Source organism: Carex rostrata, chromosome 12 (assembly GCF_964058835.1).
Source record: "Carex rostrata chromosome 12, lpCarRost1.2, whole genome shotgun sequence".
Taxonomy (NCBI): domain Eukaryota; kingdom Viridiplantae; phylum Streptophyta; class Magnoliopsida; order Poales; family Cyperaceae; genus Carex; species Carex rostrata.
The window spans coordinates 1,621,334-1,637,490 of record NC_135929.1 but is presented as its reverse complement, the minus strand read 5'-3'; the positions used below and the strand labels follow the sequence as shown (position 1 = coordinate 1,637,490).

The window sequence follows — 16,157 nt, the reverse complement described above, 5'->3', positions numbered from 1 at the left end:
TTAATTGGGCCGCACCACAAACCGGAGTCAAAGTGTACTAGCCATTTTATCTACCATTTTCCAATTCAAAACGGGTTTTGTGCTCTTCGGACAAATTTGATTGAAAACAGGATTTATATTGTCTGATTTCCGTTAAGATTTGTGTGAATGAATTTAGAATTTAACAAATTTAGATAGTTTCGTAAATCTAAACAGTTCATATGAATTGATTGAATCAGACTTCGTTCAAAGATCTTTGAACAAATACCACACCCTTTTGTTTTTATATTTTTATTCTTACTTCCTATATATAGGGATGGACTGCGCTACTCCATGGAGTAAAATAAGTTGGTGCTCCACGCCGTCATATTTTTATTTTGAAAATCCAAACGACTGATCTGAACCGTTAGATGTGATCTCCATATTGAAATGTGCTTGCAGACCAAATTTTACATTTTTTGGAATTTTTGTACTATTTATTAAGCGTTTTTGAAAATTGCTGATCCGATGGTCCAGAAAATTTTACTGTTCACAGCAAAACAGAAATTTTAAAAAATGCTTAATAAATAGTAAAAAAATTCCAAAAAATGTAAATTTTGGTCTCCAAGCACATTTCAATATGAAGATCACATCTAACAGTTCGGATCAGTCGTTTGAATTTTCAAAATGAAAATACAGCGTGGAGTACAAACGTGTTTTACTTCATGGAGTAGCGTAGCTCATCCCCTATATATATATATTTATACGAGTGAGTCTATGGTACTATACATAGCACAGATTTATCCGTAATACCGATCAATATTTTTGTTTTCAAAATTCTAACTGTTGATTAAAACTGTTGATTTATCCGTACATAGCACAGATTTCCATAAGAATATGTACTTGAAGAACAAGTTTTATATTTTTTAGAATTATATTACTATTTTTTAAGATAAGTAAAAAAATCATTGTTTTTTTATGATACATAATTTTCAGGTCAAGTGATTTTCTACCTATCTTAAATAATAGTAAAAAAAAAATTTAAAAATATAAAATTCGGTCTGCAAGTATATATTCATATGAGTATCATGTTAAACGGTTTGGGTCGACCGTTAGAATTTGAAAAACGAAAATATTGATTTATATTACGAACAAATCCGTGCTATGCATAGTAATAGACTCACTCTATTTATACTATCCAGACTCCAGTATCCCCTTGTCCTGACTCTCGTGAACATTCATTGATATCTTAAAAAATGTTATTTAAGTAAAAATTATTTTACAAATGTTCTTTATTTTTTAAATAGCATGTGTATCAAGTTTTGATCAATTTAAAAGTCTTTTAACCTTTCATCAATAAATTGAAAATTATTAATGACAAGTTTTTAATGGCTATGATGATTGACCAATTAAATTTAAAATTTATTCAAATTTGATATACGTTCCATCCAAATAATTGAAAACAGATGCACAAATTACCTTTTTTAATTTAATATTTTTTTCCAGGATGTGAAATGGATATTACGAAAGTTAGTTATAAGTTAGAATTATCATTTTTTCATTTCAAGCTTGTAAAAAAATTTAGTTACAACTGGAGGCTAGATCTCACATTTCTTTTTCAAAAAAAAAATTTAGTTACAGAATTTACTCTAATTTACTCACGGACTCGAATAACAAACACAGACATGGTGTCAGCAATTGACCCAAATTATGAACCATGTATGTCAATATAAATGCAATTATTCTTAGGCAACACTGAACCAATACAAAACACCAGATACCTAAAGTGTACACCCCTACACATGCAATTATTCTTAGGCAACACGAACCAATACAAAACAACAGATACCTAAACTTCACCATAGTAATTTTACTCTTAACTACAGCAAATGAGGTTTATCACACCAAACAAAGGTAAAATTACCGCTAAACACCCCCCTGTAGATGTTTGAAACTTAAAAAAATATAATCGCATGCTTCTTAGTAATCAAGCTAACAAACACCATTGCTTTTTATGCGATTAACTACTTTCTTCCAGGAAGTTATCATCCCCTCTTTGATCTCCCGCTCACTCTTGTGAGTTACTGCACCTCCAGTTTGAATGTCAACCTGGGTAGCGATAACCTTAGTCACATGTTCAAACTGTTCCTCTAATTCTCCTAGCACCTTTTGAATGTCTGAAAGAAGCCGTTCTGCGATACTGCGGCTGAAGTCCTCCCTAAAAAGAGTATTTTGATATAAGCTCTCTGGTTCTCTTAATTTAATAATTAAAAATAATAGCTTTGTTTACAAAATTACAAGAAGATAATAATGGAAACTTAGTGTTCCTTATTGCTTTTCCTGTTTATTGCTCGCTTAAAACTGAAGTACTTAAGTGATGTTTTCTCTATTTATTTTAAATAATCACAGGCATTAAGTATTTAAAATTTGGAGCGGCCTTGATTATACTCGTAGTTGAACCTTTCTTAAGTGATGTTTTCTCCGTTTAACATATCTGATTAATGTTTCTTGGAGAGTTAACCATTTATCTAAGGACAATTTTGTCCTTAGCTTGAATTACCTGACAACAATACGAAGGACCGCAATGTGCTGCGCATCAGCAGGCATGGTGTAGGCCGGTACAATCCAGCTGAACCGCCTTAAATTCTCAGATATGCTAAAGACCGTGTATTTTGTACTATCCTTCAGGGCAAAGGCAACCAATGGCACACCTACTTCCTTTGATACTACGTTGAAGCATCCTGTTTGTTCTATTCCTTCACGTAGAAACTTTGCATTCCCCATGCAATTCTCCATTATATCCTTGTAACCCTGCCGTGATAAATTAAGATTTAATAAAAATATGATTTTAGCATATTCCGAATGATAAGAGCCGAACAAAATAACTAATGCCATGTTTCAGAGTCAAAACCAAGTCATTTTCAAGTCTTCTCTCTATTTGACAGTAAAGAAGATGGAAAAGAAAAAAAACTAGAAAATAGTAATTACATGTCAAAACCTTATGGCAATAAATTTAAGTCGAATAGAGACTTTTATATAGCCCATTCAGAGTATAAGACATTATTGGAACAGATAAATTGACATTGTCGACATTTTTGCTCATTTTCCAACTAACAATAACATCAGCTAAGTTTCATCTTCCAGTTAGCACATACATTGAATAATTGCCTCAAAGAATAACTACATGTCACATGTTGGGAAAAATTTTGGACTGCCAAAAAGTTCACATATTTTTGGCCTTAACCATGTACAATGAAATTTCAAAAGATGAATCAAAATCAGTCAATCTAGACACTATTTTACAAGTCAAGGCAAAATTTCCAAAACTAAAATAAGTTTGTGGGAAGTGTTGGTGGTCTTACAGATCCTTGGCCAATAAAATTATATCTAATTTGATCATTTTTAGATAATTCAATGAATGGTAAATTAGCATCAATTATTATCATTTCTTATGGGCATGACATTTATACATAAACGTATTTAGAATTATTATCAAGATTATCAAGTTAAATCCATTGTCAATAGATCCTTACCTTACATAAAGGCTAGCTTTGAGTTTTAGCATTGCATATACAATAGTAGATATTGATGTAGAAATACTAGAATTAGAAACTAGCATCTAACTTCATAGGGTTCGATTTATAAATCATACCAACCAGATGCCAAAAAGAGAGAGAGAGAGATCTACCTCAAAGCCCAGGCGTATGAATTGATAATACTGTGCAATAATCTGACTGGATCCTGCAAGAAAGAAAGGAAAAAACATGACCACTTACATATGAATTCTTACATCTAAGCAATAAATGAACAAAGAACAAGAACATCCATGCTTCAGCAAAGTTTATGAAATTTGGATATAATCCAGTAAAATGTTTGCAGGAGCAGCTTAAATGAGCTGAAGTTATGCAACTTTTGTGGAAATTATATTGATTTCTCCTATTATTTACTGGTCTATTCAACTTCCATCTTTACTTTAGCACTGTCACCACCTTATTGGAGAGAAAATACAAGACCCTAGCTCTCAGTAACCAAAGAACCTAATACAAACACCGGCTCAGAATTGCTCACATTTTTCATAATTTTGAGACTTATTTGTAAAAAATAAAAAAGTTATAATCAGATTTAATTTTTCCAATCTAAATAAAAAGCAGATGACTTCATCTTATAGATGAAAATTCCAAATTATACACAAATCTTTGTGAACCAAGATAATGGCACAACTGACTGAAACAAGTTACAGTACCAACCGAGGATCTCCATTTTGGCTGTTAAATAATGACAGCAGCTCCTCATGTAACTACATTGAAGGTAAAGCAACTTTGCTCCCAGGCCAAATTAAGCCCATTAGTTTACATTTAACCTAGATGCCAAATCCATCCTCAATTTAACATAGCAATGCCCCTAATGAACCCACGACTTGAACTTAAATTATTATTTTCAAAATAGTGAGATTGCAACCTTAAAAGCATGCTAAACTAAGAAATAATAAACTGTGAAACCTTTGGAGAAATTGAGAGTAAAGGTAGGTTGGTCAGTCCCAAGATAGTTGATATGAAAAACGAGTTCATCAGGCAAATCCTCCTTGCTCCGCCAGACAACCCAACCGACACCCGGGTAGACAAGCCCATATTTATGACCACTTACATTAATGCTCTTTACAAGAGGTAGCCTAAAGTCCCATACAAGGTCTTTGTAAAGGAATGGCGCTATAAAGCCCCCACTGGCAGCATCCACATGGATTGGCACGTCCCACCTATTTGCACAAGATAGACATAGCTTTAATCACTTCATTCCTACACTCACATTTAATATCTTTTATGTCAAAAAGTTGAAGATTTTAGGATATTTTAAGAAAAATAACAGCAATAAAGATGCTTAACTAACTAGTGCCCAAAAGGGTAAATCTTAAGAACAATATAATGGATTTGTTTAATTGGATTATATTGTTATTTTGAGCAACTGCAACTGCAACTTTACAATAAAGCTGTTTAGCCAGCTTCCACCTTGAGTTGCTTCACTATTGTTTAGTTTTATTTTTATTTTATGGCTTGTTTGTGCTTAATGCAGTAATTGGCAAGCATAACATATTACATGATTTTAGGTTACTCTATTCCAATGCTCACTCCTTTACCACTTCTTTTTTCAAATATTGAATGAGCCTGAGTAAATGGATCTCCTTCACTTAAAATGAGTCCGACTAAAGTTTACACTGAAATAAACTGCATCTGGATCTAGGATGCATTTAGGCTAGTTTTTCACACAATCTCACTCTGGTGGTTTGACCAGAACTAATATATATATATATATATATATATATAGGAACCTGCTAGCATGCTACGCGTAGCATAGAGGGCCTCCGTGCAACGGCTCAATATTCGACTTTTCAAAATCCTAACGGTCGATCCGAACCGTTCATCTTGTTCTCCATATTAATATGCGTTTGGAGACCAAATTTTACATTTTTTTGAATTTTTTTACTATCTTTTTAGATTTATTGAAAATCGCTGTTTTTTTATGGTCCAGATTTGCTGAAAACAGCAGTTTTCAATAAATCTAAAAAAATAGTAAAAAAATTCCAAAAAATGTAAAATTTGGTCTCCAAACGCATATTAATATGGAGAACAAGATGAACGGTTCGGATCGACCGTTAGGATTTTGAAAAGTCGAATATTGAGCCGTAGCACGGAGGCCCTCTATGCTACGCATAGCATATTAGCATATTCCATATATATATACATGTATATATATATAGGATTTGGCTAATATGCTATGGGTTGCATAGAGGCCTCCCGTGCTACGGCTCAATATTCGACTTTTCAAAATCCTAACGGTCGATCCGAACCGTTCATCTTGTTCTCCATATTAATATGCGTTTGGAGACCAAATTTTACATTTTTTGGAAATTTTTTACTATTTTTTTAGATTTATTGAATATCGCTGTTTTTTATGGTCCAGATTTGTCTGAAAAACAGCGATTTTCAATAAATCTAAAAAAATAGTAAAAAATTTCCAAAAAAATGTAAAATTTGATCTCCAAACATATATTAATATGGAGAACAAGATGAATAGTTCGGATCGACCGTTTAGATTTTGAAAAGTCGAATATTGAGCCGTAGCACGGGAGGCCTCTATGCAACCCATAGCACCGTAGCCAAGTCCTATATATATATATATATATATATATATATATAGAGAGAGAGAGAGAGAGAGAGAGAGAGGGAGATGAGCTAACTTGCTTTGGGAATTAAAGAGAGTGTTTTACTTTCCGCTCATATCTTCATTTTCAAAGTTCAAATAGTTGATTTGAACCTTCCAACATGATCTCACATATTAAAATGTGCTTGGAGACAAAATTTTACATTTTTTGGATATTTTTTACTATTTTTTTGGAATTTTTGAAAATCACAGCTTTTCATTAAATAAAAAAATTCAGAAAAACACTGATTTTCAAAAATTCTAAAAAAATATTAAAAAATTTTCAAAAAATGAATTTTTGTCTCCAAGCACATTTTAATATGAAGATCATGTTGGAAGGTTCGAATCGACTATTTAAACTTTAAAAATTAAGATATGAGCGGGAAGTAAAACACCCTCTTTAATTCCCAAAGCAAGTTAGCCCATCTCTTTCTCTCTCTACATAAATATATTTATATATATATAGAGGAGGGATCAAGTTACCACAACCATTTTCTACATTTTCAAAGTCCAAATCGTCGATCCAAACCGTTAGATGTGATCTCTACAATAAAATGTGCTTGGAGACCAATTTTTACATTTTTTGGAATTTTTTTACTATTTATTAAGATGGTTACAAAATTCAATGGTCTGAATTTGACTAGTTTTTGTACCCATCTTAATAAATAGTAAAAAAATTCCAAAAAATGTAAAATTTGGTCTCCAAGCACATTTTATTGTAGAGATCACAACTAACGGTTTGGATCGACGATTTGGACTTTGAAAATGTAGAAAATGGTTGTGGTAACTTGTTATAACTTGATCTCTCCTCATATATATATATGTGTGTGTGTGTGTGTGTGTTAGAGGTATTAGTATGCTTGTCCAAATTGAAATCCTTGGTGATTACCCAATTTCCTTGTTTTTCTGTGTCAAAAGTTCATTCAATTTCTCCACATCCTCAAATTCTCCAGTGAGAGTTGAGCCCAAAATAGCAGCCACACAGATAGTATTCTCATCCACCATCTCCACAGCCTTCTCAGGGTCCATGATGTAATACCCTTCTTTCAAGTTCACCTCCTTCAGCTCCACTTCAAAGTACCTTGCGAACTTCTCCCAGCAAACCTTTAGATTGCAAAGAGTAATGTCGATACCAATAGCCAATACAATAAGTAAAACAATAATAATATCACTTTTTACCATTGTTCTATCAAGGCTTTCATTATCTTCTCTCTCTCTCCCTTTTCTTTTTAATGCATCCTCATCTAAATGCTGTGGCACCAGATGTTTACGTGGTCTATTTGCCAAATGCTTGGTACAATTATCCATGAGAGTGCTGATCAAATGAATGATCCCAACAAGAAAAAAAATTCAATTTACCTGAACATTGGCACCAGTAACAATATTGGGTTTGTCATAAGGCTTTCCTTCGGCTTTTCTCTTGTTCTGCCATTTCCTTTTGAATGCCAGCCCAGCCAGCATTATTGCTTCGGAACTCCCAACAGTACTAACTCCCACAGCCATCTCGTCTGCCCCTACCGGCGCATTAAAAAGGTGCGCTATCATATTTACACATCGGTTCTGAGGGGAGCCAGCAAAAGAAATTAGCATGAGTTTGGCTAGAGTAAGGTTTATAAAATATCTTCTTCTAGTTATGGTTCTTAGTCTAATTCCTTTTCTTCTTCTAATCCCTCTTGTAATGAAAGAATAGTTCTTATTCTTAAGTCTGCTTTTTGTAAATATCATACCAAGTTTTATAAACATGTTTTCAGTTCTCTAGAAAGAAATGCCCAGAGCTATGACCATAAATTACTTCCCTTTTGGTTGACCCCTTAAATGTTTATATCTGGGATGAAAGGTAAAATGTGGTTTAATTGAGCCATTACTCATATTGTAGTGACCTTGCATAGTCTGTTAACTAAAACGACCAAGGAGTTAGTTTAGCTCCAATTTTGTATAGATTCCACTAGTAAATTATGGATTTTAAAATTGTTGACATGGAAATCTAGACATCTCACTTCAATAACATACAAACAGAGTGATGCAAATATGCACGGATACATCATATATTGCAACCTTATCTGGACCAAGAACCAGCACAAACCCAATCAATATAAAACCAACAGAATAGGCCCCAATTAATTGCTATCTGGATGTCTCTCTCTTTTCTAATTAAGTGCCTAAGATCAAATACCCAGATTAATCAATACTGCTCCCATTAAGCATTGAAAAAACTAGATTAATAAAGACTGATTCAGTATAGGATTAAGTACATTCCAATATCGACCACATCACCAGCACTAGAATAGAAAATCCATCACACAATTTTTGACTCGTGAAAATATTAATATGATTATTTAGCATGCAAAAAGAAACATAATGTGCTATTTCTGCTAAAAGGATACACAACATCAAAGACTAAACCACACTTTCCATAAATAGGTATTGAATAATTTAAAACAAAAGGTAGCTCCTTTAATATATATCCTAAACCTTCAACTTTTTTTTTTTTTTAGCTTGGAGCAATCTCAAGTGGTTATTTTCAACTAAACCAGCTTGGCCCCTTCCTACGGAGCAGGAAATGAACAAGACAAATGGATGGCCAAGGAGCTCTACTTTCTCCATATTACTACATACAAATTTTACCAAATAAAGAAATAGAAAAAAAAAAAAAACTCCTCTTCAGTCCCAACCCCAATTCAAAATCAACACCATTCCTCAGAAATAAACAAGTTACCCATCATCAGTACCACTTCAAAAGAAACTAATCTTATCCGAAATGGAAATAAAGTTCCAACCAACACTACTAAAAAAACAATGCACGCTATGAATTTTACATTTTGTTGTTGATATTATTCCTTTTAATTTTTTTGATTAAAAAGGCCGAAGCCCGTTTCATTGAAACAGAGTTATTCCTTTTAATTTTAATTGTTTTCCGAGGACTGAGGAATACTGGAAATTAAATTTGCAATATCTACTTCTTAAGTCAGTCAGATGTTCCTCATATCTGAAGCTAGAACCTTGCTTATACAAAAGCTAAACGCTCTGACCTATATACTTTGCGCATATTATATCCACCTATAACTAATTGACAAAATAATACAAAAAGAAGTACCTGAAACTCAGTTGTGACAGGATACTCATCCATGTCAACATAGTTCTTGTTCACTGACGACATCATTAACTTGTCACACTCCGGCTCCATCCATGTGGTCACAAATGAGGCCAGATTCAGCCTCGGGTTCCCATCCAGCATCAACTCGTCGTTGATGACCTGGTACGCGGCCTCCTTGGGTATCGATTCCACTGGCAGCGTGAATCTGGAAAATAAAATAGCGCAAAATAATCATCAACTGAGAGTTTATAATTATAAACATTGTTGATATTTGGTGACAACTGTGGTAGTACCGAGAAAGTGGAGCTCGCACATAGCGAGATGCAAAGGTACAGTGGAGAGAAGCGTCGTCAGAATGTACGGCCTTGGATAGAACCATGATTAAGAGAAAAGGAAGAAATTAAGTTCTGGGTTTGATTTGGAAAAAAGAAGATGGATTTGTGCTGTGCTGGTGAGTGGTGAGTGGTGCTTTATATTGAGAGAAAAGGATTGATTTAACAAAGCCAAAGAGAAAATTGGAAAAGGAAAAGGGGGGCCAGGGAACAGAAACAAGGACATAGCGCGATGCATATTACTGAGATATTTTAGGAGACTAAGTGAAAAGGGTTAGGCGCTTGAAAGTTAAAACAGCTCGTCGCGGCCTTCGCGTTCGCGGGAAGCCGGGAACTAAAGACAGCGCGGCAGTACACTTGGCAGTAGAACTTAACGGATCCGCAATTGATGCAGCGGAGCGGATACCAACGGTGTGCCTCCGAATCCAAGAACAGAAGTTACAGAATTTTTTTTTTTTTGTTATTTGATATTTAAAAATGTCAGCATTTTTATAGTGTCTTTAAATCCATAGTTTTATTTTTTATTTTAGTCATTTTTTTACGGATCTTAGTTTAAAAAGGTTGATTATTCATAAGCCTGTTACCAAACTGAATCCCAATATAGGAGATCTACAAAACCTACCTCACCAGCTTTTTCTTATCTAAGCGCAAACAGTTAATTAGAAATCTGCATAAGTTCCATCACATGTTATTATCTATGCAGTACACTTTGTACTAATAAGATTCGTGAATTATTCGGTTGGTTGATTGAAACTTTGATCAAATAATTCGTGAATTGTTCATGAACCAGACTGATATCTAGATAATTTTGAATTATTCTCAAATTATATCTGAATTATTTCCAAATCATAAATTTTTGAACCCACCAAACCGAGCACAAATAATTCATTTGTCACTGTACTAACAATTGCTACTATTTCAATCGTACAAAAAATACTATGGAAAAAAGGGATCGGATTTAGAGGGTACTCAATAGTTACTAGTTAATTTAGGGCCCTGTTAGATATTAAAATTTGATGAAAAAGTTGTCCTTACTTCTAATTTTGATATTATTATTTTTATAATAAAACTGCAACCTAAAACAAATTCGCACGATCGTGATAATATTAAATGCAACTTTTTCATATAACTTATTATTATAAATGATTTATTTCACTGTCAGTTTAAATTTATAATTCATAAAATAGTCGAGGACCAAGACTTCTCAGTTCTCAATACTCCCACGCAATTGTTCTGTACCGTTTAAATTGAGTTTGTTTGTCTATCATTTCACCTCTCGAGGTTGTGACAGATGAAATTCAAATTTTAAAATTTTCAGTGAAAAATACATAATTCACCTTTAATAACCACGAACCTTGCACAAAACTTATTATGTTAAGCGCGGACCATTAAAATGCCTATCGTGCACACAATTAAATGTTTACATAATTCACACTTGACAAAATAATTTATATAAGGATTGTGCTTGATTCTTTTTTCTTTTCTTTTTTTTATAGAAGTAGCCATGCCACCAATTTTCATTAAGAAAAATTACAAGGTTCCGTAAAAGTGGTACCAAGCTGGTACCAGTACCCCACATAAGTTCATAAGTTCTTACATCATCGCTATAATTTTTAGAAAACATCAAACTAAGCAACATAAGTTCAAATTTGCTGTAATACCGGGAGGAATTACAGGGTCCTGAAATTTCAATATCAATCATCAATTTTTTCAGTGCACAGATCTTGAAAACATTATAAAAAAATAAGTTTTCATTCACACATCTCGAGAAAGACCAATGGATGAGATTGAGATTACAGGTCCTGAAATTCCTCGAGAATTAGAGCAGATTTATTTTCAAGCAACATAGCTAAAGAGATTAACCAAACAACAAGACTAATTGCATGCCAAAACAAGTCTGACAACATACAAAAGCAAATATGCATTAAGGTCATGCTGGTACATCAATCAAAAGCAATCAGGTGGTCTTCATCATCAAACTTTATGCCATACACTGTTGTGTTGTCATATCCAAATTCTTCTTCAGAGTCCTTTGCACCTAACACTATTACAAAACAATTATTCATATAATTAAGGCCAAAAAAAAAAAAACATAAAATCATAAGTCATTTTGCAACAGCTCAATAGCTGTGACGACCCTTAGGATCTTCTCTATTCCAGACCAAACTACCACAAATATGGAGGTTTGTATGTACTTTGGTCTGAATTATGTGTAGATTTATTCTAATACGTGCAGTTAAGACTTGAAGATGTTTTAAATTGTAATTTCTCCTTTGTAAAATTATCATTTAATTATCGCAAATGCATTTTAGCGCCAATTACTGTTAAAACATTAAGTTTTTCAACATCCATACATAATCTATTATACGCAATATAAAATATCATTTGCATAATTGCATGCTGATACACTATTAGAGAATATTTTTAAGCCTTGAAGATAACTAATAATAATTAGAGGGTTAAAATGCATCCTTTCTTTTGTGCTACTAACATGCACACTTCCCTCGTATCTTCATTTTCAAAGTTCAAATAGTCGATTTGAACCTTCCAATGTGTTCTTCATATTAAAATGTGCTTGGAGACCAAATTTTACATTTTTTGAAAATTTTTTACTATTTTTTCAGAATTTTTTATTAAACTAAACAATAATAAAAAAATTCAGCAAAGTGATGATTTTCAAAAATTCTAAAAAAATAGTAAATAATTTCCAAAAAATGTAAAATTTGGTCTTTAAGCACATTTTAATATGAAGAACACATTGGAATGTTCCAATCGACTATTTGAACTTTGAAAATGAAAATATAAGAGGAGGGTGCACTTTAGGCTGTGCTCCAGAAGCCTGTCGCACAGAGGAAGGGGACGGGAGAGGAAGGAAGGGGAACGCGCTCGTGTTACTCCGTCTACACCCCAAATCGGAGGGTACGAATTTCGCAGCTTTGTACGCTTGATTCCCCCCTGCCACAGTGCCGTCTCCCCTCCTCTCCTCTCCTCTCCTCTCGGATCTCCTCGTTTCTGGAGCGAGTAAACGAGGCGGGCAGCAGCGGTCTGAGCGCGTCTCCCCTCCCTTTCCTTTAATGAGCGTTACCCTCCGCGTTCTGGAGCACAGTCTTAGGAGCACAAAATGGAGGGTGCATTTTAACCCTCCTCCAATAATTATTATTTACGTTTAGTTGAAGTCTGAATCATGAGAATAATATTTTCCTTTAGTTAAGACTTGAGAGGATCCATTATCTGATTTCATTCAAACTTGCACAGTTGGGTTCTCTTCAATTAAAAAGGAGTCTGAATCTTCTAAAGTAACACAAATAGAGTTTAGATCCGAATTATGCAATAAGAATCCGAACTAATTCTTCTGAAATTAAATACAGATGATCCTTTTAATATTTATATTAGAGAATCACAGATTTAATACAATGACACGAATTATCTTCATAGTAACATAAGTTCAATTTCCAAAAATGACTGAGGCATAAAAAAAAAAAAAAAAAATATTCGAGCAGAATAACGGTACGGACCTAAATTCAATTTAAAATTCATTAAAAATGGGGTCGGCAGGTAATTAATATCACCTGAGTTAACTCAAATTTTGAGTTTAGATCCAGAGCGTCAATATAGCAGGAATATTGAAGGGTCTCCGTGCATTGCTGGATTCTGATCGTCCGAATCTAAACTCATAATTTGAGTTACTTCAGAGGATGCGGACTTGTCGGCAGGTCAGGCGTCGCTATCGGGATTGGAGAGTCAGGAATGTAGGTCTTGTGACGTGGAGGCGCGATTACGGGGGTCGCTTTAACAGTAACATCTGCAAGATAAGATAAAACAGTAACATCCTTTATGGTTTCTATTAAATTATTTATTAATTATCCTCTCTATTTTTGATTTGAAAGGGCTTCAATGATTTATGCTGTCAGGTGGCAGATAGTGGCATAATTTTCGGGGGCCCATTTGTTGCCGACAACCAGAATTTTTTATTTAGAGAAACTAATTAGAACAAAAGTAAGGGAAATCGATTGGTTGCGGCAACATTTCGATAGCATTGAATGAAGTGGATTATTGATTCGATATTTTTAAGAAGTATTAAAGTAATCGAATAATAATTTAGTTCTTTTAGTAAGCCGCACAATGCCGATTTTTTTTAAAATACCCAAAAAAAAATAACTACGTTCTGACTGGAATTTTAAAAATACCCCAGGCTGCAGATTTTTTCCGCGCTCCGGAATTTTTAATTCGGGCCGCGGAAAAAATTCGCGCCCCGAATTTTTTTATTCCAAGCACGGATTTTTTCCGCGGCCCGAATTTTTTTTTTTTTTTTTAGAGTTTGAAGAAAGAAAATATTCATGGTTTGGTTTTTTTTTTTTATAATATATGTATATGTATTTATAAAAAATACACTAGCACGTAGAGCATTCAAAAATACACATAATTGACACAAATTTCAATTTATTTTGATTTTTCAGCAATTAGTTATGAATTTCCAAAATTCTACCGCAAGAAAAAACTTTAAACATCCATAACTTTGGCTAGGAAAGTCGGATTTGCGCGTATGAGCACTTTTCGGAAAGGGGAGAACGAGACAGATCCGATTTTGCTCGGGTGATACACCGGGCATCGCCTAATTCTACTTATAAAAATCAATCCACTATAGTTTTTTTTGAAGGTTAGTGGCTTTAAATGTACACTAACAATTTCATTGATAAAAAACGGATTTACAACGGATCAAATGATCCTCCTTCCTAGATCTAAACTCATTTATTCTCATGAAATCACGTAAGGTACTCTAATCAACTAATCATATTTATCTACTCTAAAAAACACTCTATATACTCTTTCTCCATCTCTATTTATGATCGGATCCGCTTTCGTCCGATAGCCACCGCACTCTAGACATTTGCTAAACCCGGAACGAGTAGAACCTGTTTTGCTCGGCCCGTACCCGTTACCCGTGGTACCCGTACCCGTTGCCCGGGTACAAACGGGTAGACGGGTACGGGTAATAAACGGACCGGATAACATGATTTAAAAAATAACCCGTTGTACCCGTACCCGTCTACCCGCCAACCCGTACCCGCCTACCCGTACCCATCTACCCGCATACCCGTACCCGTTACCCGTACCCGTTACCCGTACCCATCTACCCGCATACCCGTACCCGACCCGTTTCACTTCAAAAAAATTTGAATTTTTTTGAAAAAAAAAAAAAAAAGGGAAAAAACAGAAAAAAAAAAAAAAAAAAAAAACGGGCGGACCGGACCGGTACCCGGATACCCGTACCCGTCAACCCGCAACGGGTACGGGTAATAAACGGACCGGATATAGGTTTTGGCCCAATTACCCGTCTACCCGTTACGGGTTTTACCCGTACCCGACCTACCCCTTTACCCGTCCTACCCGTTACCCGTAACGGGTAACCCGGAACGGGTCACGGGTAACCCGTTAGCAATTGACTACCGCACTCCGATGCCCAAATTTGTCGCGCTCCGATCAAAATGGAGGTAAAGACTTTACACTTCGAACTCCGACAATACTGCGCTCTCATCTCCGCTTGACTCGACTCCCTTCCCTCTTCCTCATTCTCTTCTCCGCTTAAGGAGATAGAGACGAGAGAGAGTGAAGAATATCACTATGCCAAAGAAGAAAACTAAAAATGGGACAAGTGGAATGGAAAGAAGTGAGGGAGAAGAAAGCGACGACGGTTATGATTTTTTCTCTCTAGAAAACTCTTTTTTTTAGGGCCAGCTCCTTTCAATGATGAGATAGTGTCAGAGCTCATTGAACTCAATTCACTATAGTTAGATAACTATAACAACTTTCTATCTATCTATAAAAAAAATGACCTAATATTTTTTTAAAAAAAAATTACTAACTTGAATAAACATTATCTGGCATTTACCGTTGAAATAAAAAAAAATTCTATTCTAATCTCAAAATTTAAACACATTCTTTAAAAATATATATATACAGTGCTGAAGAGAACATGCTGCAAAACCGCCTGGTGCCTTCAATTTTATCAAAATCGGACCATTTGACATGTGATTGAGCTGTGACAATTTTTAGAATAAAATAACATCCTTATGTGCAGTATTTATTTCCAATTATTATTGATTGTGAGCAAATGTTTCGATAATTTAAAAAAAATAAAAAATACATACGTCTATTACATATATTATTTATTTATTTATTATATATTGTGTTTAGATAACCACAATTTTAATCAAATTTACACAAAAAAATAAAGATTGAATCTAAGTATGGATTAAATACCAGAGTTGTTAGAACATATCACATGTGATTCTCTAGGACAGTGGTTAAGGATTTTGATACTCAATCAAACTTTCAGGATTCGAATCACGCAGATGGCCGAAAAAAAAAACCTAATTTGTGGGGTGTTTGCGGGCTCATGAGCGCAACCCGTTTTCGGATTCGATCCCGATCGTATAGTGGTTGGTTAAGAATACACCAGCTCATTCGACACACCAACTAATATATCAAACACGTATCGGAACCATATTAAATGCGTATCTACATCCGATATGAATACGGCACCTGTATAGAAGTATGGACTAATGGAGTAACATAGC

General features: G+C 34.3%; 1 protein-coding gene across 2 annotated transcripts; it reads right to left on the bottom strand.

Moving 5' to 3' along the window:
• Window positions 1-1,683: 1,683 nt before the first annotated feature.
• On the bottom strand, window positions 1,684-9,812 carry LOC144562815 (glutamate decarboxylase-like). 2 transcript variants are annotated; one of them, XR_013514215.1, is made up of 9 exons: window positions 9,541-9,792; window positions 9,248-9,452; window positions 7,513-7,713; window positions 7,043-7,257; window positions 4,458-4,711; window positions 3,647-3,699; window positions 2,519-2,769; window positions 1,808-2,176; window positions 1,684-1,739 (listed from the first exon to the last, which is right to left on the bottom strand). XR_013514215.1 is itself a non-coding variant. In XM_078312111.1 (8 exons), the coding sequence occupies exons 1-8, from the start codon at window positions 9,624-9,626 to the stop codon at window positions 1,951-1,953; spliced, it is 1,491 nt and encodes a 496-aa protein (XP_078168237.1). In that variant the 5' UTR covers window positions 9,627-9,812; the 3' UTR covers window positions 1,684-1,950. The 2 variants fall into 2 exon arrangements, 1 of the variants encoding a protein (XP_078168237.1); XM_078312111.1 differs by having other exon boundaries at window positions 1,684-2,176; window positions 9,541-9,812.
• Between the last annotated feature and the right edge of the window lie 6,345 nt (window positions 9,813-16,157).

Excerpts from the sequence above, each read along its gene's own strand:
- LOC144562815 (XM_078312111.1), bottom strand. The coding sequence starts at position 9,626 with ATGGTTCTATCCAAGGCCGTACATTCTGACGACGCTTCTCTCCACTGT. Across the intron at positions 4,712-7,042 it reads CAGAAAAACAAGGAAATTGG|GTGGGACGTGCCAATCCATG; the intron begins GTAATCACCAAG and ends TTGTGCAAATAG. Across the intron at positions 3,700-4,457 it reads TACTCTCAATTTCTCCAAAG|GATCCAGTCAGATTATTGCA; the intron begins GTTTCACAGTTT and ends TCTTTCTTGCAG.